At 30.8% G+C, this 24,794-nt stretch overlaps 1 protein-coding gene and 1 long non-coding RNA gene across 54 annotated transcripts in view; one reads left to right on the top strand and one right to left on the bottom strand.

The window, feature by feature from the left end:
* The window catches only part of LOC139489566 (uncharacterized), a 30,847-nt gene extending 15,819 nt beyond the window's left edge, over nucleotides 1–15,028 (bottom strand). Inside the window, exons 1-6 of one of the 4 annotated variants that reach the window (XR_011656200.1) lie at nucleotides 14,911–15,028; nucleotides 12,039–12,128; nucleotides 11,038–11,222; nucleotides 7,870–8,686; nucleotides 5,938–6,106; nucleotides 1,294–1,537 (exon numbers count right to left, since the gene is read on the bottom strand). This is a non-coding gene — a long non-coding RNA (uncharacterized lncRNA). Of the gene's footprint in view, nucleotides 1–1,293; nucleotides 1,538–5,937; nucleotides 6,107–7,869; nucleotides 8,687–10,346; nucleotides 10,676–11,037; nucleotides 11,223–12,038; nucleotides 12,129–13,223; nucleotides 13,358–14,120; nucleotides 14,250–14,910 lie in introns of those variants that run through there. The other 3 variants (XR_011656199.1, XR_011656198.1, XR_011656202.1) reach the window with 3 other exon arrangements.
* LOC139489348 (single-stranded DNA-binding protein 3-like) overlaps nucleotides 1–24,794 on the top strand; it is a 77,686-nt gene that overhangs the window by 46,675 nt on the left and 6,217 nt on the right. For 7 of the 50 annotated variants that reach the window (XM_071275713.1, XM_071275822.1, XM_071275879.1 and 4 more), the window contains 12 exons: nucleotides 4,187–4,261; nucleotides 5,216–5,270; nucleotides 16,667–16,740; nucleotides 17,163–17,254; nucleotides 17,886–17,928; nucleotides 18,558–18,593; nucleotides 18,964–19,006; nucleotides 19,462–19,542; nucleotides 21,436–21,468; nucleotides 22,940–23,004; nucleotides 23,837–23,909; nucleotides 24,502–24,620. In XM_071275713.1, coding sequence (XP_071131814.1) covers nucleotides 4,187–4,261; nucleotides 5,216–5,270; nucleotides 16,667–16,740; nucleotides 17,163–17,254; nucleotides 17,886–17,928; nucleotides 18,558–18,593; nucleotides 18,964–19,006; nucleotides 19,462–19,542; nucleotides 21,436–21,468; nucleotides 22,940–23,004; nucleotides 23,837–23,909; nucleotides 24,502–24,620 — 789 coding nt within the window. The remainder of the gene's footprint in view (nucleotides 1–4,186; nucleotides 4,262–5,215; nucleotides 5,271–16,666; nucleotides 16,741–17,162; nucleotides 17,255–17,885; nucleotides 17,929–18,557; nucleotides 18,594–18,963; nucleotides 19,007–19,461; nucleotides 19,543–21,435; nucleotides 21,469–22,939; nucleotides 23,005–23,836; nucleotides 23,910–24,501; nucleotides 24,621–24,794) is intronic. The other 43 variants (XM_071276000.1, XM_071275773.1, XM_071275953.1 and 40 more) reach the window with 14 other exon arrangements.

The following is a 24,794-nucleotide window of genomic DNA, read 5'->3' on the forward strand; positions in this document are numbered from 1 at the left end:
GTAGTTAAAACCAGCCTCATCAGTGTCCTTTATATCCCTTCAAATTTAGTGGGTTTAACTTCAGTAACTCAGTATATTATGATATATATTTGGGATTGGACCCCACTCAGGATTCACCAGTTGTTGTTATGATATGAAGAAGGTTAACCACAGGACTTTGTTTAGTGGTAATTATATATCTTAATGAGAGGTACTTAAGGTACTTTGTAAACAAGTTGTTAGATGTATTTGGTAAGCAGATCAGTACACTTACTTAAGCTAAATGTCAAGCTATGACAGTTTTATGGCTTTGTTTAGACAAAATAGTTATAATGTAATTAGACCTTCAAAAAGTGTAGCGGCTTCTAACCCCAAACAAGTCTAAAGTAAAAAGAGGCCAAAAGAGATGTGAATATAAGTAACTGCACCACTGTACAGCTGCTAAGAACTGAATATTTTGATCGAAAAATCTTACATGCTTGAGACATTCATATAAATTTAGTTTTATGACAAAATGTTAGGTTTGTTGCTTAAATATGAAAGTTGCACCTTGGATGGATTGCACTTTTTTCATACACCCACATTTCGCATACTGGATTTCCTAATCAAATTTTATAAAAGGCATTATCGTGGGACAGTTTCCTGATGGGATACAGTAAACATATCCAGTTTATTGATGCATCCAAATAAATTAGGTTTTGTCATTTAAAGTTGCAATTATATATATATATAGCAGTAGATTTATTAGGACAAACAATAGAAATTCCAGCAGCAGCTACCTCAAATAAGTAAACTTGTCATGCTTATGGTCAATGAATATGTTTCTCATATTTATTTTTTACCATAAATGAAGAAAAGATACAAAAAATGATAATTTTGTTGTTTATTTTTGGGTGGTTTTTTTTTGCCTATTTATGCTGGGGTCAATAAGAAGGTCAATAAAACTATTTTTACAATGACATGGTGACAGGATTTTCTGCTTTGCAATGTTTGCCCTTTCAGATGAGAATCTGTATAATATAATAGGCTATTTTTATACCTACCTGACACAAATTTGGCTAGTATTAGTAGGTTTAAATTTAGAAAATTTATATATATACATAGCTTGCATAGGTGACATAGTTACTACAATCAATAAGTTGATTTTTATCAGTTGATTAGTGAATTGTGGTTGCAATATGAGAAAAAAATGACACTTATGTCAGTACATGTAACAGCAAAATACAGCTTATGAATATAAGTTGTCTCATTAATTTGATGGTTTTCTGTCCCATCATCTTTTTCATTGAAAGGATAATATAAAAATTGTCTTACCTGATGGCTGTGCTATCTCATTAAATCTTCAGAACATAATCCTTGAAAGCATTTTGTCAGATTATTACATTACTGATATATATATAGATCCAAGTAGAATCAAATTCCATATTATAATTAAATATATATTCCAAATAAAAACACCATTACACAGCTCCGAGGAAATTACACTCTTTAGAAAATTTAGACACATTTTCTTTCTCCAATGAAAACTGTCACTGATTCCGTGCTGGGTTTGTTAATCCTGTGTGTTAAAAATAAAATGAAATTTAGCTACCATTATTATGCTGCACAATAAATTGCCTTCAGGCTAGCTACATAATGAATCTACGTTTTAACCTGATATGGTTTATGTTCAAAGGTACTCATTATTAATTTTAAGCACAAAAACCAATTTCTCTTGGAAAAATTACATGTAATTCATCAAAGCTAGAGAAAATAGATTTTCCTTGTTTGTTTATCTGGTTTAGCGATAAAAAACTTGAAAGGCAACTCCATGTGATCAACATACAGAAAAGCTGGTTGCATGTTAAAAATACATAATGACTTGTTTAGTTTCCTTGCGCCAGGTATGTGACGACTGACTTGAGGTGTTCGGTAATGATAGGCTAACTTTCTTCACAAGTTGCTCACTCTACTTAGAACTTGGTTCATTAATCATTTCGAGGATGATCCTTGTCCTAAATTGAAGAGCCTTTCAACCCACTAATATTAATTTTACAGGCTCAAGTGGCCAATTGCCCATTGTGGAATACGACTTTGCATTTAAATTTCTTTTTATGCTTGGCTGTGTAGCAGAATCATTTCACGAAATTAGAAATGTACACTTCAACGTCTCTTTTGAAAAAACTTTGACATTTTTATGGATTCGTATTGGATAATTTATCATAATACACACCTCTTTTAAACATGTGTTTGTGCAAGACATTTAAGACTCTTGTAGAACATTTTAAGTGATTGCTTTTTCAAATGAAATGATTTAAGCCTTTCAAGTGAGTAAAAAAAATGAAATTGAATTTCCGATTTTGCTAAAAGCTTTCAATGTCATAGTTTAATATGATCTCTTAAAATCTATTTTGAAGAGAGATTGAAGTTTTCTCAAATATTGAACATTTAATGGTCATAATAAAGAATAGAGAGTTAAAGCTGATATTTGTTGAAAACTAATAAAAACCTACCTTTGTCTAACTAATATGATCCATGGAAAATGAGAACCTGTCAACTAATTTAATATGTCATGCAAAGCAAGAGTGGAATTTCAATCTAATCCAGAAGGAAATAAATCAAGTCTCCTTTTGTACCTAGCATGGATTCACTTGTATACTTGTACAGAAAGCTTCTTTGTGTAATTCAATTGGGGAAGTGTTCAGTATAAGAATAATATGAATTAATTTCGTTTTTGGATTCCCAACAGACTTATAAATAGATTGGTAATTGTTTGCGGTATTTGGGAGGGAAAGTAACTACAGCCATAGAGGGTTTACTAACTGCACCTTTGAAATGCGTAGATCTCATTACAGCTTTACATGCTATACATGTACTTCCTAGTATAGTATAAGGGACCCTTCATTATATAATGTGAGAACTATTACAAGAAGGGACTTTACAATACAAGAACTATTTTACTTGATAAAAATATGAATTTCACCAAAGATCCTCTTTCATTTCCAGACAATATTTTTATAAGAGAAAGATGATTACTGGTGTAATACTGACACAATTGCTATTGGAAAGAAAAAAATTAAAGGCAGAGTTGTCTTTATAAAAAAAAGTTTCTTTTCCTCTGAATGACATGAACTCCGCTTTTTATTGTATTCAAGTTCATTCCAAGTTGCTGACAGAATCCAAAAACAAAATTATATTTGATCAGAAAATTTGAATTAATGATTTTAATATGCCTATAGAAAATTCTGTCTGTCTGATGTATCACAAAAATTCTTCATTAAGTTGAAAATGTCAAAGGGTTAACATACATAGGGACTGTAAGTTCTAGGAAATCTAATCTTCTCATATTAATATCATCAAAGTGCATGGATTTTCAGGGGAAAAATAAATATCTTCAAAATTAAAACTTCAAATTTATCAAGATTTGAAATATCGGTGATAGATGATAGACGCTTATGCTTAATCTTAAGAAAAGATAGCAAAGAGCTCAGATTTTGTTAGGAGAATGCAACGTTTTTCATTTAACTCCAACAGTGCACATGTAATCTTCATCAAAAATCAAAAGAAGTAAATGTTCTATACTGCTTGTCAGTCTTGAGTAGAATTTGGATCTATTTTGCTACTTTTTCTAAGCACTCACAGGTGATAAAACTTCGCTGACATGCCTGTATTATGTAGTGTTATTTGTGTTGAATGCTAAACATGTTCTGTATACCTTTAGATGTTGTTAGGATTGTCGTTTCATCATATTAATCATAACTACCTTGATTGAAGAGAAAACACTTCATATCAGCTGTCTATAAATTGAAAAGTGTTTTTTCGTATGTGTCATTAATTTGCTTAGAAATTTTGCAATGAACTGCTATGTAGAAAATGTAGAAGTATTTTTAGGTGGGTGGGGGCATGGGGAAGGTTATTATGACACAATTTTTGACCTGTTATTTGCTGGTCTTGGACCTGAAGACATTTAAGCCTGTAACAGTACACTGTGCTAAATCGATTACAATATAGCTGCATCACCCCCAAGTTTATAGTTGTAATAAGGCATAGGAAAACCAAGAGGTCAACAGGTCAATTATTTAGAAGGTAAATAGGTATGAGACTTTCCAAAAGGATAAACTTAAATTTGAGAGAAAAAAGATCATCATTTAAAAAAAAAATCGTATTTGACTGAATATTTCAAAATTTTAGGATTGTTAAATTATAAACTTCTGTCTTTCTTTTTCAGCCATTTATGTCCCCACGATATCCAGGTGGCCCACGAGGGCCTGGGCCAGTGCGGATGCCACCAAATGATTTTAATGTAAGTATTTTATACATCTTAAACTGCATAGTAAAAATTAATGAATCTGGCTTGGGCTTTCACAAAACTGTATTAATACTCTCTCATGGTGGACTGAACTTTCTGACAACCATAAAATTGTAAATTCTTATTTGGCGAACACTGTGTAAAGCAAAATAATAAGTCTTCCTAAGCTGATATGAATACTAGATCTCTTTAAGTTGAGTAGTAAAAAAGATGGTTTACGAGAGGTTGTAACTTGTAGACAGTAGTTTTGTGGAGAGAGCCTAGTTAATCAAAAGTAACATGTCTGGTTTACTGACAAGAGATTTCTTACTCAGTCATTCATCCTATAATTACTCCAAATAGAGATATCTATCAGTCTAACCAGGAGTAGTTCATTCTCTTATGGGCATTTGATTGTAATCAAATTCTAGTGAAATAAACAGCTGTGAAATAACATGCTATTGATTCAAGTCCACTGCCTGTATACTGTCTGAAGTTAATAATTACATAATTACATACAATAAAAAACAGATTGTTCAAAGTGACTTTTGATAGAAAAAAGAATCTATTAGTTGATTCTGTTTTTGTTTGATGGTTGTTATATAACATGCATATATTGAACCTTCATTGGTCTGTAAAAACATTGTTTACATATTTGCTATGACATATAAAATATGCATACAAGTTTTCCAACATCAGAAAAAAGCTATGCTTTGATCTTCAAAAAATGTTGGAAACTTGAAAAGTATCAATTTGCATTGAGAATGCTGTACTGAATTTGGCTTTCATTTACATAGGGATCCCTTTTCTTTAAGGTTATGATTTGTTTATAGATAGGGGTTAAGTTATGGGATGTTCTTGGTTTCTGGTTAGGTTTTCGAGTTAAAGTAAGGGATATGTATAGTTCAGTAATACTCTACATGGGTTGGGATCCCTTTTTGATTTATGAAATATTATATTTTTTTGTAGCCACCTGGAGGAGGGGGAGGTCAAATTCCAATGAACAGTATGGATTCTCGGCCAGGTAAGTTCATAGCACATGAATAGTAATGTTAAGGGAGTTATATCCAGAGATGCTGTTGAAAGCATTGAACAGTTAAGACTTAAGTTTATAACCTGTATAGCTTATTGTTAGTCTGCCATGGTTGGTGTAAATGAACATAATAATGAAATAATTAAGTAAGTTCATGAAACAAGAACCAGCACTAGATAAGGTTCTAGTCTAGTTTCACTGATTAGTTTCGATTCACAGATAAGGTAAGTTAGCAATACCTGAAGTTGAGCATCAAATGAACAATTTTAAGCCACCAATACCCGATGGATAAACGAGACGAAATCAAAATCCTCTCAATTTGAAAGTTTTACAATATTAAAAGTTTTACCAATCTTGTCAAGTATTTGTGAAAATTGTTTTACAGCAAATGAGAAGATCTTGTAAGATATTTGATCTAAATATCAAGATTAGATTTTAATATAGCATTATAAATAAGTTATACCTTAGTAATATTTTATAAAGGTTAAAAATTTCAATAGAAAATCTTAAGCTTTATTTTTCAGCATTTATATTGTCACTGAATTAACTTTGAAATGGTCATCAGCGCTCTTCCCCTTTCTCTCTTATTTAAGATTTTTTTTTTATTACAAAATGAGATAAAATGAAAATGAAAGAAAAAACAATTAGGTGAACTTGCCTGTGTTATGTTATATTCCACTGATGGTGTATGATCTCACTATATCATTGATGACAAGACGTGATCATCACTTGACACTCGTAAATTCCCAACCTAATTGAACCAATTCTAACCATTGTCAGTCTTTACTTTCACTTTCTAGCTTCTCTCCATGGAGTATCTTTTCTTCCTGTAGACATAAAATACAAGAAGCAAATCAATTAGTCCTGTTCTTTATATCTGTCTTATTCTTGCCTCAATAGGCCTTCACAAACACCAGATAAATCCTATATGAGAGTTTTTGATGCCAAACGAGAGTAGCATTGGATTGTGAGTGAAGATTTCAATTATATAGAATGCCATTAATACTCCATTCTTATCATCGGTAAAGTGATTGAAAATCCTTAGAACTAAAACCCATTTGTTTGTCTCTGATAACTGCAGCTGAAATGTGTTGAAAACATTTAAATAAACGAATCTCGTTTCCTGATCGGTAAAGCCCTGTAGCTGTTCATGTCACTTCCAACTACTGTTCAAATGTTAGAAACTTAGAAACGAGAATCAGGAGTGCTTCATTGGAAATTTTTATAGTATATATAAAAATCTGATAAACATTTAAAAGTTTCAAGTTGGTGGTGTTTTTTACATAGTGGGATTTCTTAATACCCTTAATGAGAATCTGTTATCCTGATGTAAGCTTTGAAAACAGCTTTTCTAAAGATTATATTGAGAACGGGGCATTTATTATCCATGAAAAGTAGACTGATTGTTTATACAGAGATGAAGGGGATGTAAGAAGTATGTTAGTGTAGTGATATACAGAATTGTTTGTCTGGTGGTTTATAGACAATGGACATCTGTTTAGAAGCTAATAGAATTGTTTCATGTCTTCTGTAAAGATGATTAATATCATCAAGGAACTTTCCATTCAATATTATTCTTGGAGTATTTATTTTCTTCTTTGCTTTTGGTGGTTGAAGGCTAATCATCAACAAATAATAAATTTTCTGTAGGCTTCTTTGCTTAATTTGTTAGAACCATGAAACGAAGATCCTGTGAAAATAAATATGTTTGTTGTTTTTGAAGATTTTGAGAGAGAAAACAAGTTTTTGTGTTGTTTAGTTGCTCTTGTTAATGTTTATATGATTTCTTTTATTCATGTTTCAGAGGAGTTTATTTTTTGTCTCATTCTTGTTTATAATTGTACCCCTTCATCGAACTCCCTCCCTGAGGTTATTCTCAGGCAGAGCTAGCTGATAACAGAATTGATTGATACCATTGCCAAAACCATGTGAGAGAACATCTTCATGTCATTTGGTTTTCAGAAAGCTGCTTTAAAACATTGTTCTTCTCGAAAACTCAATTTATACAACTCTTTATCAATAAACAGACAAAATCAAGTCTCCCAGCAGACATAATTGCATGTCCTGTTTTAGTAATTGTTAGATTTTTTTGTAATGATCGAGTTACAAAATATTTGCTGAGCCTTTAAATTGGAAAAATATCTCTTCTTTATAAAAGTTAGTGTCAGCTCAGTTTGAATTGCCAAAACACATTTGTTAAATTATAAACTATAGTCTTACCAATATTTCTTTTCCTGATTGAATTTTAAAGTTGTAAGCAGTCTCCTTTATATATCAGAGTTTGAAATAAGATAGTTTATATTATAGAGACCCCACAATCCATTAGATGAAATAAATAGCCTTATACACAAGCCAATCTAAATGTAAATAGTTCTAACAGTTTGCCTATAATAACCCATTACTTTTACCCAATGTTTGATGAAGATAAATTGACTTAAACAAAACTTATCTTTTTTTCTTTCTCCTATAAAACTGCACATCAAAGATGACTGGTTTTCGTTCAGACGTTTATGATTCTGGTTACTTTATTTCTCAATTAATAAGCTTAAGTAGTAGTGATAAACTGGTTGCTTATGTCTATCAAACTTACTTTTCTATAATGATCAGGTTCTTATAACGAGATTTTCAGCCTTTTTATTATCCAACTCTCTTTCACTGCCAATGGTTCGTACAGAATGTCGAAAATGTTTGTATTCAGGTAGTTTTCGTATCCGAATTTTGATATCAATTCCCATGAGGTATTACTTCTTCTCTGTTTCACTGCTAGAGTTCATATAGAATGTCAAAAATGTTAGTATTCTGATGGCTTTTGTATCCAAATTTTGATAGAAGTTTGAATTTTCACTTATCTTTTTAGGTACCGGTACTGCTTCTTTGCAATGCGTTTTCACATTGATGTCCATATAATTTCTGAGAAGGTGTCACTGCTTTGCAATGCATTTTCACATGGATGTCTATTTAATTTCTTAGAAGGTCCCACTCCTTTGCTATGCATAAAAACACATGTACAGCATGACTGATAGTATTATGAAGTAATAACTGTGTCCTGTTTGTTTAACGGTTTTGTTTCAGAAAGATTATAATAATCGTAATGACGTTTATTATATCAATTTGTCACTGACTTCTGTGACATCAATGTAGAAAAAATGTCGCCAAATGTACTTTGTGGTTTCGTAAATCTCCCATCAATAAGCATTGTACTGAATTCACAATGTAAACCTTCCAATTTATAATAAAATCTGCACCAATTATTAGTCTGTACGGTCTGAATAAATCCTTCAGCTAGATTTATTATAGTGTTATTACAAATTCTTATTCATCAAAAAATCCTCGTAGCTACATAATCTACAATGGCCATGTCTCTCGTAAAGTACGGCTCTTAAGCACACCTCTTCACTCAAACAGTTCTGTCAATATAAAGAAAATGGAGAGACTGGGAAAATACATGTTTGTATAAATATTTGATACTTCTCTTAGAATAAATGAAGTCCTTGTGATTACGAATGTCAAAACATAATAAATTGATTTCGAACTTGTTTGAAAAGCCTTTTGTATACACTATCATAAATTTCGTGGTAAATTATCCGTAATTAAGTGAGTTCATGCATGTAACATGAAAAATTTGATTACTTTAGGAGAAGAGAGAAAATGTAATATTATCATTCTATATAAAGTTTACCATTTGATATCATTATACCATGTATGTTTGAAGTGATAGCCTAGTCCCTTGAAATATAGGATAGCCTACCTGATATCCTATCATTGTATTCTGATCTGCCTTGATTAAAGGCATGGGTAATTACTGTTAAATGGAGAAATAATGAGTTTGCATGTTGACTTTCTGTAATCATGGAGGATGACTGTGGACGTTTATTGTACATGCTACAAGCAGTTCCTGTACAGTCATTGATTTAATACATAATTGTAGCCAAACAGTCAACTTCTCATTAACAAAATTTGATATAATTTAGATGGTGTTAAATTGTGAAGTTGTGTACACATAAAGTACTTTGTACATTGGCCATTTCGTCAAGTTTTACTTTTTACCACAACTAAATTTGATACAATTTAGATGGTGTTAAATTGTAAAGTTGTGTACGGATGAAGTACTTTGTACTTAGGCCATTTCATCAAGTTTTATTTCCCCTCCCCCTTTTCATCCTAACCGTAATGATGGTAAAATCAAAAGGGCAATGGTTTTCTAATCAGTTTAGCATCTTGAAGTTCTTATTCATTGCACAGAAATTAATGCTTTTTCAAAAATCTATCTATAAGAAATAGGAGTCTTGTATTCTGAAGTTCCATTATTTTCCAGAATTCCCTAAGTGTTTAAGAACAACCTCCATATCTTGAATGATGAAGCTAATTAATGAAACACATGTAACAAGCCTGCATGTCAAACATGTAATAACATCACAAAACCAAATTAGAAAAAAAAAAATGGAAATTGTATGTTTTTATGATTAATGGCGAAGCAGCTGTTTGGTGAATTATTTTCGAAATGAGGTAATTAAGATGAGGTCCTATCTATGCTGTATTATACAATCCTACAGTGACATAACCATAGCTTCTTCAGGTATAATTAGTCTATATACAAAACAATAGTCAATTTCAATCAGTTTTATCATGTTTATCATTGTGCAATTCAACTAGGCTTTGATCATGTCATGTGACATTCAGGAGATGGGATAAAGGAAAAGATTTTATGAAGATTGTAATTAAAGGCTAGATTTGCATTATTATACTATTAAGATTGAATGAAAGAAAGTTGTTAAATTAAAACTGCATGAAGTTACTTAAAAGCCTTGAACATCTCAGAGAAGGGAAATAAAAATTGATGGTTTTAATAATGAAACTGAAATAAATTTTATTAAGGCTAAAAGCTTCGGTTATAGGGTCTCTCAGTGTAATTTGTTTGGGGAAAAACTAATTTAAATAAATATTCATAGAAACATAAGTGGCTGCATATTTAATTTAAGATCGCAATAATTGGTCTTAACTGAACTTTCTAAACATATTCTTAAAGAATCTCTTGTGAAATAAAAGAACGAATACAAAATGTCCTACCTGTGTCTGCATTAACAATCCTATAAAATTGATGGTGCATCCCTATGTTTATGTTTTCATTTCTTTTGATACTACTGCATCATATCAAAGCTATTTAATGTCCTATCAAACCATCAAAATTCCAATAAATTTACATGGTATCTATAATTAACATGCATTACTATAACATCATTGATAACACCTTTAACAGACCAATGTCTCAGCTCCTCTATGGTTGAAGCATCCTCTAAAGTTTTTTTTTCCGATTATGGAGGGAAATGAAAATCCTGTCTGTTATAGTCAGCCAATATCCCACTGGGTCGGTATCACTTAAGATTGATAACAATTTCAAAGCACTTACTGCGGCTATTTGATATCTCATTTGATGCAAGTACGATGTAATTTACCCATGCAATGAATATTGGCTATATTGAATTTAAAAAGCTGATTTATTAAAAGATAATTTACGATCATGTTCCATTTTATAAAGGGATTTAATACAGTGAATTTTTGCTTTCGCGAATTGAAACTGTACCATTTATCGTAAAACAATTACGAATTTGATATAACGCTTCTGGCTGTTTAATATTACACATTAAAATATTCGATGATAAAAAGATACATCTGTATTATAATACTAACCTGAAGGGAGAAATGCATAGCATAATAGCTTTTTAAAAATTGGAAGTTTTATTAAAAAATATTCTCTTACCGTTTTAATCATAATACGAGATAATTCAGTCATCCAGCTGGCCTGTAAATTCACTAACTTGCATGTTGCACTGATAGACATCGATATTAATGTAATAAAAACAAATTTTTATTACAAAAAAACAGTCAGACATTGGTTTTTATGTCCAAACACAATGTTGACTTGTTTGTCCTCTAATGTAGAATCTGTAAGGAAAAAGATCGTGAATAAGAAAATTGACTCTGTGAGGAGTCAAGCAAGTATTGAAAGTTGGTTATCCATTAATCTTATCATTCTAAAATTACATCGCTGACAATGGCTAAGAAATGGGATCTGTTTTGGATAGGACATCTATCTGTTGAACGATAGGTAAACATTCTCTAAAGCTCAAATAAAATTATTGTTATAGGGTCCAATGATAAAAATCTTTAAAAAAATAAATGCCAACCTATTATGTATTCATGAAAGACTCTCTAATTTCACATAATGTAAGAAATATTGTTAATTTTTAATGTTTTGTATGTTCGTGTACCGCCCAGACCTGGTTCAATTAACGAAAAATTGAAACGCTCTTTTCACAACCTGCCTTCCTAGTAATAACATATTATAAAACTATGATGAAAAATAATCAAATATTCCTATTAGTTTGACATTTATATGCAATATACAAAAGATTAGGGCTTAAGATGAATGTCAAATCTAATGGGTTTTGTAACTTAATAATTTTAAGCAACTAAAATTCTTTAATGAAAAAGTTTCTACAAACAGTGCCAGGGATAGCAACAATTTTGCATTGAAATGAATTTTATTTGAAGAGAGGATGCTTTAGAGAATTCCTGTTAAATTTTTCAAAATTAAAATTTTAAAGGCAGCATTAGGGAAAATATCATGAAAATGTCCTTCAGACAGCAACCCAATAATATATGGCAACATAAAATTTACTTTAAGAGGTTGGTTATCATATGAACTTTTAGCAACAAAAAGACTCCACCATACACTTTGATATACATGCAGATACTTACTTTCATTGCTGAAAAAGTTCTTCTGTTGTATCCATTCCACTTCTAATGGTTTCATCTCAGACAGTTATCTCCCCTTGTAATGCAACTCTTCTGTTTAAAAGAACAAAAAAGTCATTACAGTTCTCAAGAAGGCGATGTTTGTTATGGGTTGGTTAAGTAATATTCCTTTAGATTTTGACTCATGCTAAAGACTTTGTATGAAATGTACAAGGCAGTTACATGAAGACGTGCTTAATTTACAACGGTGGTTAATGAAACCAACACAGAGTGATAATAGATACACAAAGGCAACCCTCCTGGGTAATACTTATATCTGGTTAGAAAATTATCCCACTACAAAAAAACATCAATATGTTTATTGAGAAAACAGAAGTGTATGATCTTGGAGAGAGCGATTCTGTGATTGATGAATTAGGAGAAAAATCTCTTATCTTTCTCTAGTAGGATATTAGTTTTACTGAGAACGATCCAACTTTTTGATGGTTTCCTTTTGACAACTCGTAGAATATATTGCCTTGCATTTTCCAGTCTTTTGATGGTTTCTCAATCTGATAATTGATGGAATAGGTTCTTGTGGCTGCAGTCAATATTGAACTCTTAATGTCAAATAAAGTCGCTCTAATATTTCCAAATATGTTGTGGTATTATTAATAATGTAAAATCATTGAAGTATGAAATTATCTCCTCCCTGAGCTTAGATGATTTACTAATATAATGCTTGGTCTTTTTAGAGCTCCTGACTAGTATAAATGCAGCGTGTACAGTGAATAATTTGCATGGATTTTATATCCATACTATATTTAGAATATCATTGAATTTGTAATTTAACTTTACCTTTAACTCATAGCTCTATTCAAATTTTTTCTCCAATAATTCAGACCAACATTAATGAATTTGATGTTCAGAGTCCAAACCAAAATTAGGTATACAATGTAAGTGCCACTACAAACTGAAAGATCCTTGCTAAATTGATCAATATGCAAAAAGTTTGACACCCGTTTGTTATTTTATCCACCAATCTCAACAAAAGAACAATTTTTCACATTCTTTTTTTACGGAAGCAGTGGGCGCTTAAAAAACATAACTTATCCAAAGTTTATAATGAATGTGTATCTTCAATCATTATATAAAGTCTATGCAATGATTGAATAATATATAAAAGGAAAGGGGATAAAAGTAAATTACCTGTGAAATTGTTCCCTTGTTAAACATTCCATTGTAAATATTGTCTAATGAAGAAGAATTATACCAGTCCTTCACAATAACAATATAGTAATCACATAACTAAAATCCACTCTCTATTCCCCCATGATGGAAGATATTTCAATGTAATTGCATGTTGACAGTAGAAAATTGCTTATGAAAATTTGTTGTCTGTGCCAAGGCAATGTCATTAAGTTTAGAGATTGTTTAGCCCGCTGATCCTCGGTAATATCCTGTGTTACAATGAATTTCTTGTGTTTTTATTAAACGAACAGATTAAGAAAATGGAGACATGACATATCTCAAAGCAGTGCAGTATCTGGTGAACACGGACTATTAACTACCATTTGAAAATTAATACTAAAATGAGTTTGGTGTTGATTGTTTAGATAGCAGATTGTCTCTCGGTTACAGAAAAAGTCTGTGAATATCAAAGCTTTTGAAAAATTTATCATTAAGAGTCGGGTTTAATACTATTGTTTGATATTTCATGTCATATAATTGTCATGTTGGTTTTTAAGATCGTCTTGTTAGAATACCCTGTTCAAAAAGAAAATTAAATCCTCTTTGCTTCATTATAATGTCTTGAAAATATAAATTACAAATCTTTCTTTGATTTTATTGAAGGAACGATAACAAGTAGTATATTGAATTTCATTTTTTCTGCAGTATTAATGCTAAAGTTAGGAAAATGATATCATTTAATACTTCATCATGTACACATTTTTTTTTCGGAGTCGGTGAATATAAAAGGCTCAGATTTCTATAATAAATCAACAGGCTTGTTCTCTCTATTTGAAATTTTATAATTTAATATTCTTCGCAAGAGGATCCTTATGTGAAAACTATAATTGAAAAATATGAAATAAGAATACTTACTTGAAGACTTTCCTCCTGGTAAATTGGAAATCCTTGTTTAGATATGAGGGCTCCGTGTAACAAGCTGTTGACTGTTTGTTATATGATAATGTAATAAATTGAACACATATTTCCAATTTAAATGGAGAATGCTTGTATTGACCCTAATGATTCGTTTTATCTTTACGTTCTCTGATTCACAATTTTGTAAAACTTGGAATACATTATTTCTCCCTCAATGGCAATAAATATCTGAAGTTAAAAAAAATGTATTTTTTTCCCCAAATTGATAAATGATATAGGAATAGATTTTAACAAGTTTCTGCTTTAGATTTCAAAGGCTTATGTCTGTCAACAGTGATTAGTTTTGGATAATCAACAACTGTTGTGTTGATTTTGTACAGCAATATCGTGAAGTTTTATATATTTTCTCCTAGTAATCGAAGCTATTTTTGTTACAAAGATGCAACCAGAATTTGTATGATGAAATACGATTATTACACCATGTGCAAGAAAGATGGAGAGATTAGGTTTTAAATGTTTCTCGCCTGTCAATCAATCTCTCATCACATAGTGCAATTATCAGGGAAAAAAATCCAGATAAACTGATCACCATTGATTTGAAAAAAAAACCCAGAAGATTCTAAGCTTCCCCATTATTATCAATGTGGTTGCATGTCGTATGTGTGAGAGTGTTCACTATACTCATAAAATAAAAAACTCTGGTAAGTTGAAGTTATAGCTTTGCTGAAATAAAGTCTTGCTAGTTTCTGAAACTTGAGAAGTTTATGGGATAGCATAATGATTTTACCTGTCTCTTGTCTTGTGTCCTATCTATCTTTATTCCTCCAGAGTGTTAAAATTTTTCCCTCTCTATGTCACTACCAGTTGAATAAACCATGGTACCTATCTCTTTGGTGCTGCCAGTGAAATATTTGCTGCTGGATGTTGAGAAATGATTAATTGAGAAATCCATCCTTTCTCTATTTTTTCCATCTGTTCCATGTCTCCTTTTGATTTGGGCTATCTTTTCTGTCTTTTCCCATCAGTTTCTTGGCTCCTATTGTTTGAGGCTATTTGATATATCCAGTATTGTGAATCAGGACTATCCATTAAGTTTTGTCTATGGATATAGATATAAGTATATATGACTTGCACGCAGAACACACAGACATGGCAGTTGATATAATTACATGGCATTTCAGGCTGTCATTCTGTCGTTAATGAAGCTGTACTGTAAATTACTCTCTGCCTTGCAGGATTGCTTTCCTTGATGAAATTTCTATAATAATACTTAATTACACTCGCAAATCTACCTGTAAGATAAGACTCGCTCAAGAAAATATGTTGCATTTTCATCAAATAACTATTACGAAAAAAACAAAAATGACTTTTATCAGTTATTAACTTGTTACTTACAGGAAATGAAAAAGAAGAATGGAAAAACACCTTGGTCTTATTAAATCCCATTATTATAACTTTATTTCCAAATCTATGACAAATCTGTCAAACAAACACAGTTTATCTTGAAATAGCTGATCTGCAGACGGGGTAAATAGGTTTTGTCACTTCCATTGAGTACTGTGAATAGTTTTGTAATAATGTTGAAAGATCCTGGTATCCCCTACGGAGTACTGTAATTGGTTTCCTTCTTATTTCATATGAGGACTAGTGCAAAATGAAATTATTGGGATTTTCTTGTAGATTAAATCATGTCGTTTTGACATGCCGATTTTTTTTTTTCTCTTTTTAAAACCATCTATTTATTATCTAAAATTTTCAAACCAATTTATTCGGAGCTACTGGATTTGATAATGGGGTTTAAATCCATCAGTTTTAAGAGCTTTTACTGAAGATATAAAATTTCCTTTATTCTTACAATGAAAAGGTTTGTTTGATATCATATTAAGGACATTTTCATATGAGAGTACTTCAGATTATTATATATAATCACAAATTGAAATTCACTAGCAGATATATACAAAATCTAATCCATTACAGCGATTTGTTAAAGGATTAGAGTTATCTCCCTTTCATTAAAGACCACACAGGAGAACCTGCAAGATAATTTTTTTTCTGTATGACATTTCAGTGGCAATATAAATGTTCTATGAATGATAAATTCTTACATAATTAGCATAATTTGTAATGCTTGATCTGATTGGTTACAGCTCGCAGTGATTGGTAGGGATTTTTATGACAGGTTCTTTTTCTATAGACCGTATTTATTGAACTACTTTTGTAACCCGTATGAACATCAAGGGACTTGAATTCACATTACAGATACAAAGCATGCAAAACTTATTTACACTCAGGTTTTTGAAAAAAAAAAAAATGGATGAAGAATTATTAAGATCAAGCATTTTCTCTTGAGAGGTTATTGATGTGTTAACTTTACAAAGGAACATATAAATAAATCCAATGTTTTCACACTAGAAAAATAGTGTTTGATACTAAATGTAAAGTTAGCTCAAAGCTGATATTTTATCAGTTCATCAAAGACTATGCATATGAAAAAAACTGCTTGTTGTATTTACACATTTAATATTTCAAACTTTATTTTATAGGTCATCCTGGAATGGGACCAATGGGTCCACGTATGGGACATCCTGGGTCACGGATGCCAGGTCCAATGAATCCTGTAAGTTATTCAAATGTTTTGCCTAAATATGTTACCAATAAACACAGTGAAGTAAAAAAAAACAACAACTGGAAGAAAAGAATATTTATAAATTTTTTGATCCATTGAATAAACTGTATGTCTGCTTTATAAATACTTCTCCCTAAAGTGCATATCCATACCAAGTAACAATTTTAGAAACCATTTGTAAACAGTTATTTACAGAGAGCATGCTCCTGCTTATAAGCTTCGTGGAATCCAGGCTGGAACAAAAAAACAACCTGGTTATTGAATGCTATGTTATAAATATCACCCTAAAAACAATTTCCTCTTCGATTAAGAACCGTGAAACCAAATAAATTTGAAGACAGTCTTATATTTGCAGTTAAGGTTTTATATTTGAAAAAGGCCCTTTACTATTTTTATTTTTGTTTATTTTGTAGTATGATTCAATGCCTAATTATGGAATGAGAGGACCTCCACCAAACAGTATGGGACCTGGTCCAGGTCCAGGGGGAATGCCACCAATGTCAATGTAAGTACTCATGTACCAGCAATACCATTCATATACTTTGGTCTCGTAGTATCATGTTTGGGATACTAAGCTTGAGAATTTTGTCAGCAAATGTTAACCACAAACATGAGTGTTCAACAAGATAAACACATTTCTTTTCACTTGTATAGAAAATTTGTTTAAACCACAAAATCAAGTATCCATGAATATCTAGTTTCAAGAATGAAATCAACGGTTATGAATTAATGTTCAAAATGAAGTTTATTCATTTGTATAGTATTCATGAAGATCGGAAAGTTTATTGAGGAGACTGGTTACATAAATAACTATAAATATAACCATATATGAGGTTTGTGAGCTTGTATGCTGAAATGAAAGGGGCTTATTATATTGACTTGTAAGCTGATATCTAATTCTTTTATACAATAAGAAATAGAAAAAATTGGCTACAGTTTTACTTAGTTAATTTATGCTGATCTAAACTGAAAATGAGCCCAATGACACAATAAACCAATTACCAATTCTTGTTAGTTTTTTTACTTGCTGGTTATCACAAATTAGACTATTGGATAAGGGGAGATAACTCTATAGTTGAAACAGTAACAAAACGATTGAAGTACAGTAGATTAATATTTTTCTTCATCTTTTTCAGGCCTGGTGGAGCAGGAAATCGGTGGCCACCAACAACATCATCAGTAAGTATGTTTTAAAAGATATATTTTTTTATGGAGGCCTTATGCGACTTCTGGCGCTGAGAGAATTAAGGTTAAGGTAAGGTTTAAAAAGTATATTTTACGGGAGAAAATCTGAGGGAAACAAATAGAAAATTAATCATTGAACTGATCATTTTCAGTTTATTATTATTTTTGCAAAATTTAAAATCACAATATAACAAAGGATTTGGTGTATCCATTTATGACACAAAAAAATTAGTACATGTACAGTAAAGACACACAAAAAGCATAGGAACAGCGCTTTCGTTGCTGTTCTCCATCTCAAAGGCACAGTGAGTCCTTCAACATGGAGCAAAAGAAACTCTTACCTCACTGCAAGATTTAGACAGCCTTCAAACGCCCTTTTGAGCGAAATGAGATCAGAAACTCGTACTGAATTCAGTAATGTTCATTTGCAAAAAACATCTCCTCTGCTATCACTTCTACAATTCAGTTTATAACTTTGACACATCACTTTGGTACAGAAGAAAAAACTATTGTCAATATCAGTATGTTAGAGAGTTATCCATTTGGTGATACAGTATATGCTGCACGTACATACATATATTTTTGTTGTCTCCATCCTATTAAAATTTGTTTTTCTTCTTTAGATAAATTACTCATCAGCATCACCGGGTAGTTATAATGTAAGTATTTTCTTTGATATTTTGCTATGAATATCAGTTTAATAAAGATTTTTTCCATACATCTTAGTTTTAAATAGAATTCCCAACGTAACTGAAATTCTTGTATAATCTTTGAAAGAATACCTTTACATCCCAGAGTAGTAATCCTCCTTTTTTCAAGCATAAGATTCACTGGCTAATTATTTTTATATATTTGTAAATGAAAAATGTCTCACAAACGTAATGTGAAAATTTAATTTAAACAGACTTCTTTAATTCTAGAAAATTGGTTAAGATGTTAATGTTTTTATAGCAAAAATGTTGAAAGTGATATAAATATGGCATATTTGAATTTTGAACGCAATATTTACCAAATAATTGTGTATTTTAGGGCCCAGGAGCACCAGGTACACCTATCATGCCAAGTCCACAGGGTAAGATCATTGTGAATGCAGAATACTGTATACTGTTTCTAGATGACATTTAATGTGTCAGTGATCAAAGGGAGATAACTATTGATTTTTTAACCACTCTTGCTTGCTCAGTGAAAAAGTATAAGTTTGTTATCATGCAAAGTCATATTTATAATTTGAAGCTTTATATTTTTGGAAAATTGATATTATTACATACAATTAAAGTTAAACCATCACATTCACACTATTTTAAAACTCCCATTATATCTGAAAGACTCTCAAAGTACCTGATTTATCAAGTAAAAATGTGTTTACCTAAAGACTTAACTGAATTTTATATGGACAAACATCTACTTGTGCAATTGTTTATATTATATATAAAAATTATATAAAGTTAACGCTTCTTATTTTATCTACTATGAAATGTTGATTATAAATGCTGACTTGACAATTAAATGTTACATGTATTTTATTAGGGTCACAAGGACCATTTTCACCTGCCAGCCACCAGCGTATGGGTTCCAGACCAGGTGATTACTATAACGACAGTATGCAGGGTATTACCATGCTCTCAGATTTTTCTCCCCACCCAGGGGGATTCTTAGGGAAATTAACAAAAGCCCAATGACCCCTTATTTTTGTTTTTGAGTGTTCTAATTTTTGTTGTAACTGTTTTCACTTTTTAGTTCGTTTTTTTCTGTTTTTTATCTAGATTAGTTTAGACTTTTACATCTGTTGTTCATTTTTTTTTTTAGTTTTAACGATTATTATTATTGACGAAATTCTGACAAGCTTCTAAAAAACATAAAATGCACAAATCACATGTTGTACTAATAAAAATAGATATTACTGTTAAATTTGCACTAATATTAAGTTTAAGAAAAAAAGGGATAATTTAAAACTTGACGAATATAAAAAAGGGACAAAATAGAAAGATGAAAATCTGGTAGCATGGGACAGTATTCTATTAGTGCCATGCTTAGCACACCTATAATGAGGAATGTTTCTTACGATATAAGAATTATGGCCAGAACTGTTGTATATAAACAGCATTATCAGTTTCGGGCTACGGTTGCACTTAATCGTATACCATGTCATCAGAATAACATTTGGTCGAGTGAGACTAGCCTCTGGTTGCTCGAACGATAACCAAATTAACAGACACGATATTCTATACTTTTTAAAGAAAGACTAATACGCCATTGTTTTGCCAGTGATAGTTTTATCGTTATAGAACAGAATATCTTTGAGTAAAAGCCTTTTTGGAAAAAAAACTGAACGTCAAGTTAGAAATCACAATCACATAAACTATTCTGGCAAAATATTCTGTTTGTATTTATAAAGCTAAAAAAAGCATGAATCTTTTGTTATGTTTAATTATATTAACGTAAGCATGCAGTCTAACCTCAGGAAAACATTACATGTTTGAGGATTACTCAAGTTACGAAAACTAACTGATAAGTGCTGTTTCACGCTAACAACAACATATAATTGTTATTAAACCAAGCTCTGGAAAAAAACTGGAACATACTTGCTCTTAGAAAAATTATATAATTTTTACTGCCTTATTCTTCATAAGTTTAGTTAAGGGTAAATAAAGAATACAAATGATTAGAGACTAGATATTTTATAGTTTAGCATTTTCTCTTGCGCAAAGCATACGAACTTGCAGACCAAGTTTTTAATTATTTGTAAAGTGAAAAAAGTTAAGCCTATGCTTTGACTCCAAAAAAAACCAGCAAAGAAAGTTTTTTTTATAAAAAGCTTTAATTACAAGCAGTGACCTGTATGCTACTATCTTTTAAATATATAATTTGACTCTTCAAGATCTTCATAAGTAGTCATGGTTATTTCCTGTTGTGGTAGTAATAATAAATACAGCTGTTTAAATATGAAATGGGAGAAACGCCATTTTAAAATTGTGATTTAAATTTGAAAGCATTTAAAGACTCTGATAATTTTTTTTTATTTTTCCTAAAAATATTGCAATTGTTGGTAACTATTATCTAAAAACAATTTAAAGGTAACCATATTGTATTATTATGAAATACTAACACTAGTTTTGGGGTACCTTCTACAGGTTTAGGACACTTTGGATCAGTTTTTCATTCATTCTGTGTTCAATGTAGACTTTCTTCTGTTCTGATGTTATTGTGTATTGTTATCTGGTTATGAAGCGTTTCTTGCTCTAGATTGACAGATTTTCTGAATTTGAAATTTGTAGCTTTCTCATTTCTATCTCAAAACTAACTATTGATTTAGTATTAAAGAAAATTGAGATTTATGTACTTTATCTTTTTGTCAACTTTCAACTTGAAAAAGCTTGGTTAAAACATATATTTCAAAATTATATTGGAGAAAGTATAGAATGCTTCTATTTTCCATAAAAATGCTGTGCAGTGATTGGTCACTATAAATATAAATTTTCTTTCCTCTTTTCTCATGCTCAGATGACGTTGAACCCCAAAAGATGCTCTGTTTAGGTAAGGCCGCCTCACAAAACACTTTGGTGCTATGTTGTCTTTTGGGTTTGGAGTCGGACTTTACTTGGCATGGCATGAATAAAAACCACAATACCCTTATTGCATGTCTACTGAAATTAGTATTATAATGGGAAATTGTGTAACTTCAAATGGATAAAAAAAAATTAGAAACCAAATTAAATGTGCTTTGTATTTTATTGTTGTAAGAGTAAATAAGTCGGAGAAGGAAGTAAAAAGAAAACAATAAAGAAAGTAAAAAAAATTATGTAGAAAGTAAACTAATAATATATGCTTATACCTTTTGCATGCACTATTAATGCTTGGTTGTTATGCAAACATGAATAGTATTTGATTCCCCTTTTCCAACATGCTTTGTACAAATTGAATATGTGAATTTGTATATAAATAATGTGTGCTTCGTTCAACATGTTATGAAGCTTCATGGCACAGAAACCATGTTTTGCACAAATTATACCTATGGTCATTTAAACTGATATTTAGTTTATTTTAGAAACATTTTAGAATCAGAATTTGAAATGTTTCTGTTAGTTTTAGTTTTTGTGATGTAGCAATGTGGTGAATAGGGCAGATTGTAGTATGATTTTCAATAAATTGATATTTTATATATTTATTTCCTATTTTTTTTCTTTACATATGTAATAGATAATAAAGCATTTTGCTATCTTCTTTGTATATTTAATTAATATCTTTTATTAATCGAAGAGAACAAAAATGACCACATTTGGTTCTATATTTATAAAACATTACATGATTTTCAAAGATAAACAAGCCCTGTATTGATGTTTGGTGTTGTTGTTTCAATTATTAAGAAATGTTTTAGAGAAAAAATGAATGTTGTGCATTAGTTTTTGAATTGTTTTTAAATGAAAATGGACAAGTGATTATCAGTAACAAATATAAGTACTGTTCCTATTATAGTAAGAAAGATAACTCCGGTTATTTGATTTTGCATATGCTATAAAGATCATTGGGATAAATTTATAAGTTAACAAAACTCTCAGTAAAAATATTTAATAAAAGTATTTATTTACACATACATAGATTAGAATTAGTTCTCTTTTCTTTTTCTTACTTTTTTATTCACTTTTGTTGGTGTTTGACACTTCAGAAAATTATTTGGCTCAGAGGTTAGAATACTTCAATGATAAATTTAGGAAAGTGAATAGGGAAATATTTTATTTTTAACAGAACAAATTTGTACTAGTATAAGCCAGTATTTCCCCTGTTGCATGATAAAACTCAGAATCAATTTCAGAATTACTTGAATTAATTGAGTGATTTTATATGGGTCTTCACTATATATTTTAAACAGGCCATTTAAAATCTTTTTAATTTGCAAAAAATGTAGAAACCAATAGGAATTGGATATATCGTATCTTTATATGTGTACCCTTATCATAAATAAAAAAAGAAAGACTTTTGTAAGATAATTGTTTTTCTTACCTTTCAGACTCTACAAATTCAGGTGATGGAATGTATGGTATGATGAAAGGAGGTATGCCAGGCATGCCAGGGGTAAGATAACATTTCATTCATTAGGACATGTGACCTGCATCAGTTAGAAATTGACCTTATGCAAATGAATGTTGATACATTAACCTATTTTGGGTTGAAAAACATCTTTAAGGAAAGTCTGTAACTATTTGATAGTTGAGTTTTTATAAGAACCATAAAAAACGCACCAAAAGTCCTCTTTTATTACGCATATAAATGTTCCAAAATAACTCCAAGTTTTATACATTTACATGTTTATGTATACTTGCATAAGGTGGATTTCTATCTGATGCAGCTCATATAAAAATAAGGCTCATTAGAACTATTTAAAAAATGGCGATGATGTATGATTGCCTAAGAGACAATTATTCGCCAAAGTTAAGTTATCTGTCAAGTTACCTTATAGACTGTAGCTGAATGCTGTTCTTATCCAATATTTAGTTGAATAGATGAATTGATAGCAATTTTTACCCTCCAGACTAACAAGCATTGTGATTTTGCCCCTTAAATTTAAAAAATCAAAAAGTAATATATCAAATAGCATTCTGTAGATGTTTTAAAGACATTTGTTGGACATCAGTATTTATATACATGTAATGAATAACAGCAAAACTGTCCTTAATATCGTCATTTTGAGATCTTTTCTTAAGTATTTAGATATTTAAAACTGCTTTACTCACAAAGATATTTTCCTACAGTGTAACTGATGTTTGCAAATTTCTTTTGACCAAAACCTATGCATGAATGACAATTTTAGGTCAAATGCTTAAATATTTTAAAATGTTTATGATATAATAGTGACCTTCCTGTGTCAACAAATGAACTCCTCTATATTTCTATTTTCCATTTTCAGCATTTTCCAGGGATGGGACCAGGAGGACCCGATGGTAGCTTAGGGATGGGTCCGGAAATGAGTGTGATGAATGGTAAGTCTGACTGAATAAAATAGTCATCCCTATGAAAATCTTTAACCAACTTACTTGAGCAAAGATAGCCTAAGGACTGTTATCAGAAAGGCTAAATTGACTTTCCTACGCACTTTCTGCAAAAAATTAATTGGTAGGATCTCAAACTGTTGATTTCAATAAAAATGGATCAATCTCAAAGTGAACCAGTATTTTCATCTTTAAAAACATGTTTTATCTAGATGCAAATGTTAATTTACAGTAATTTATTGGTATATGTTTCAAAGTATTGGCTAGACCCAAGCCACCCATCATATTAAATGAAAATTTTGTTCTTTATTTTAACATAATTTTAACGAAAATTTATCCATAACATAATTCTAATAAAAATTTGTCCATAACATAATTCTAATGAAAATTTATCCATACACAATTAATTTGAGTACCCGACCTCTCAATCCCCTCCATGATCAATATTTCACTGTTCCAAGTGATACGGAAGTCTTAGTAAAAAATTGGGTTTTTTTTAGAAAACAGCTAATATTTTGTTTCTTTGGATTGAATTTAAATGAAATTTTATTGCAAGTTGGATGTATGTTTTCTTCCCTTGTAGGTGATATAGATGGAATGAAAAATTCTCCAGTAAATGGTCCAGGAACGCCGCGGGATGATTTACCTCCTGTAAGTGGGACGGGCGATATGGGTGCATATAATCTAGCATACCAAGATAATGTAAGTCAGATCAGTTTGTGAAAAAAAGATCTGAATTGACAAAGATGCTCAAAGAAAACCATGATGTGGGACATAATTCCAATGTTTTAGTCACATGATTGCCATGTGATTTGTATCAACCAATCATTCAATACCTTCTCTTGTTTTTATCAAACTTTTTAGTTCGGACAATCT

This window comes from Mytilus edulis, chromosome 1, assembly GCF_963676685.1.
Source record: "Mytilus edulis chromosome 1, xbMytEdul2.2, whole genome shotgun sequence".
Taxonomy (NCBI): domain Eukaryota; kingdom Metazoa; phylum Mollusca; class Bivalvia; order Mytilida; family Mytilidae; genus Mytilus; species Mytilus edulis.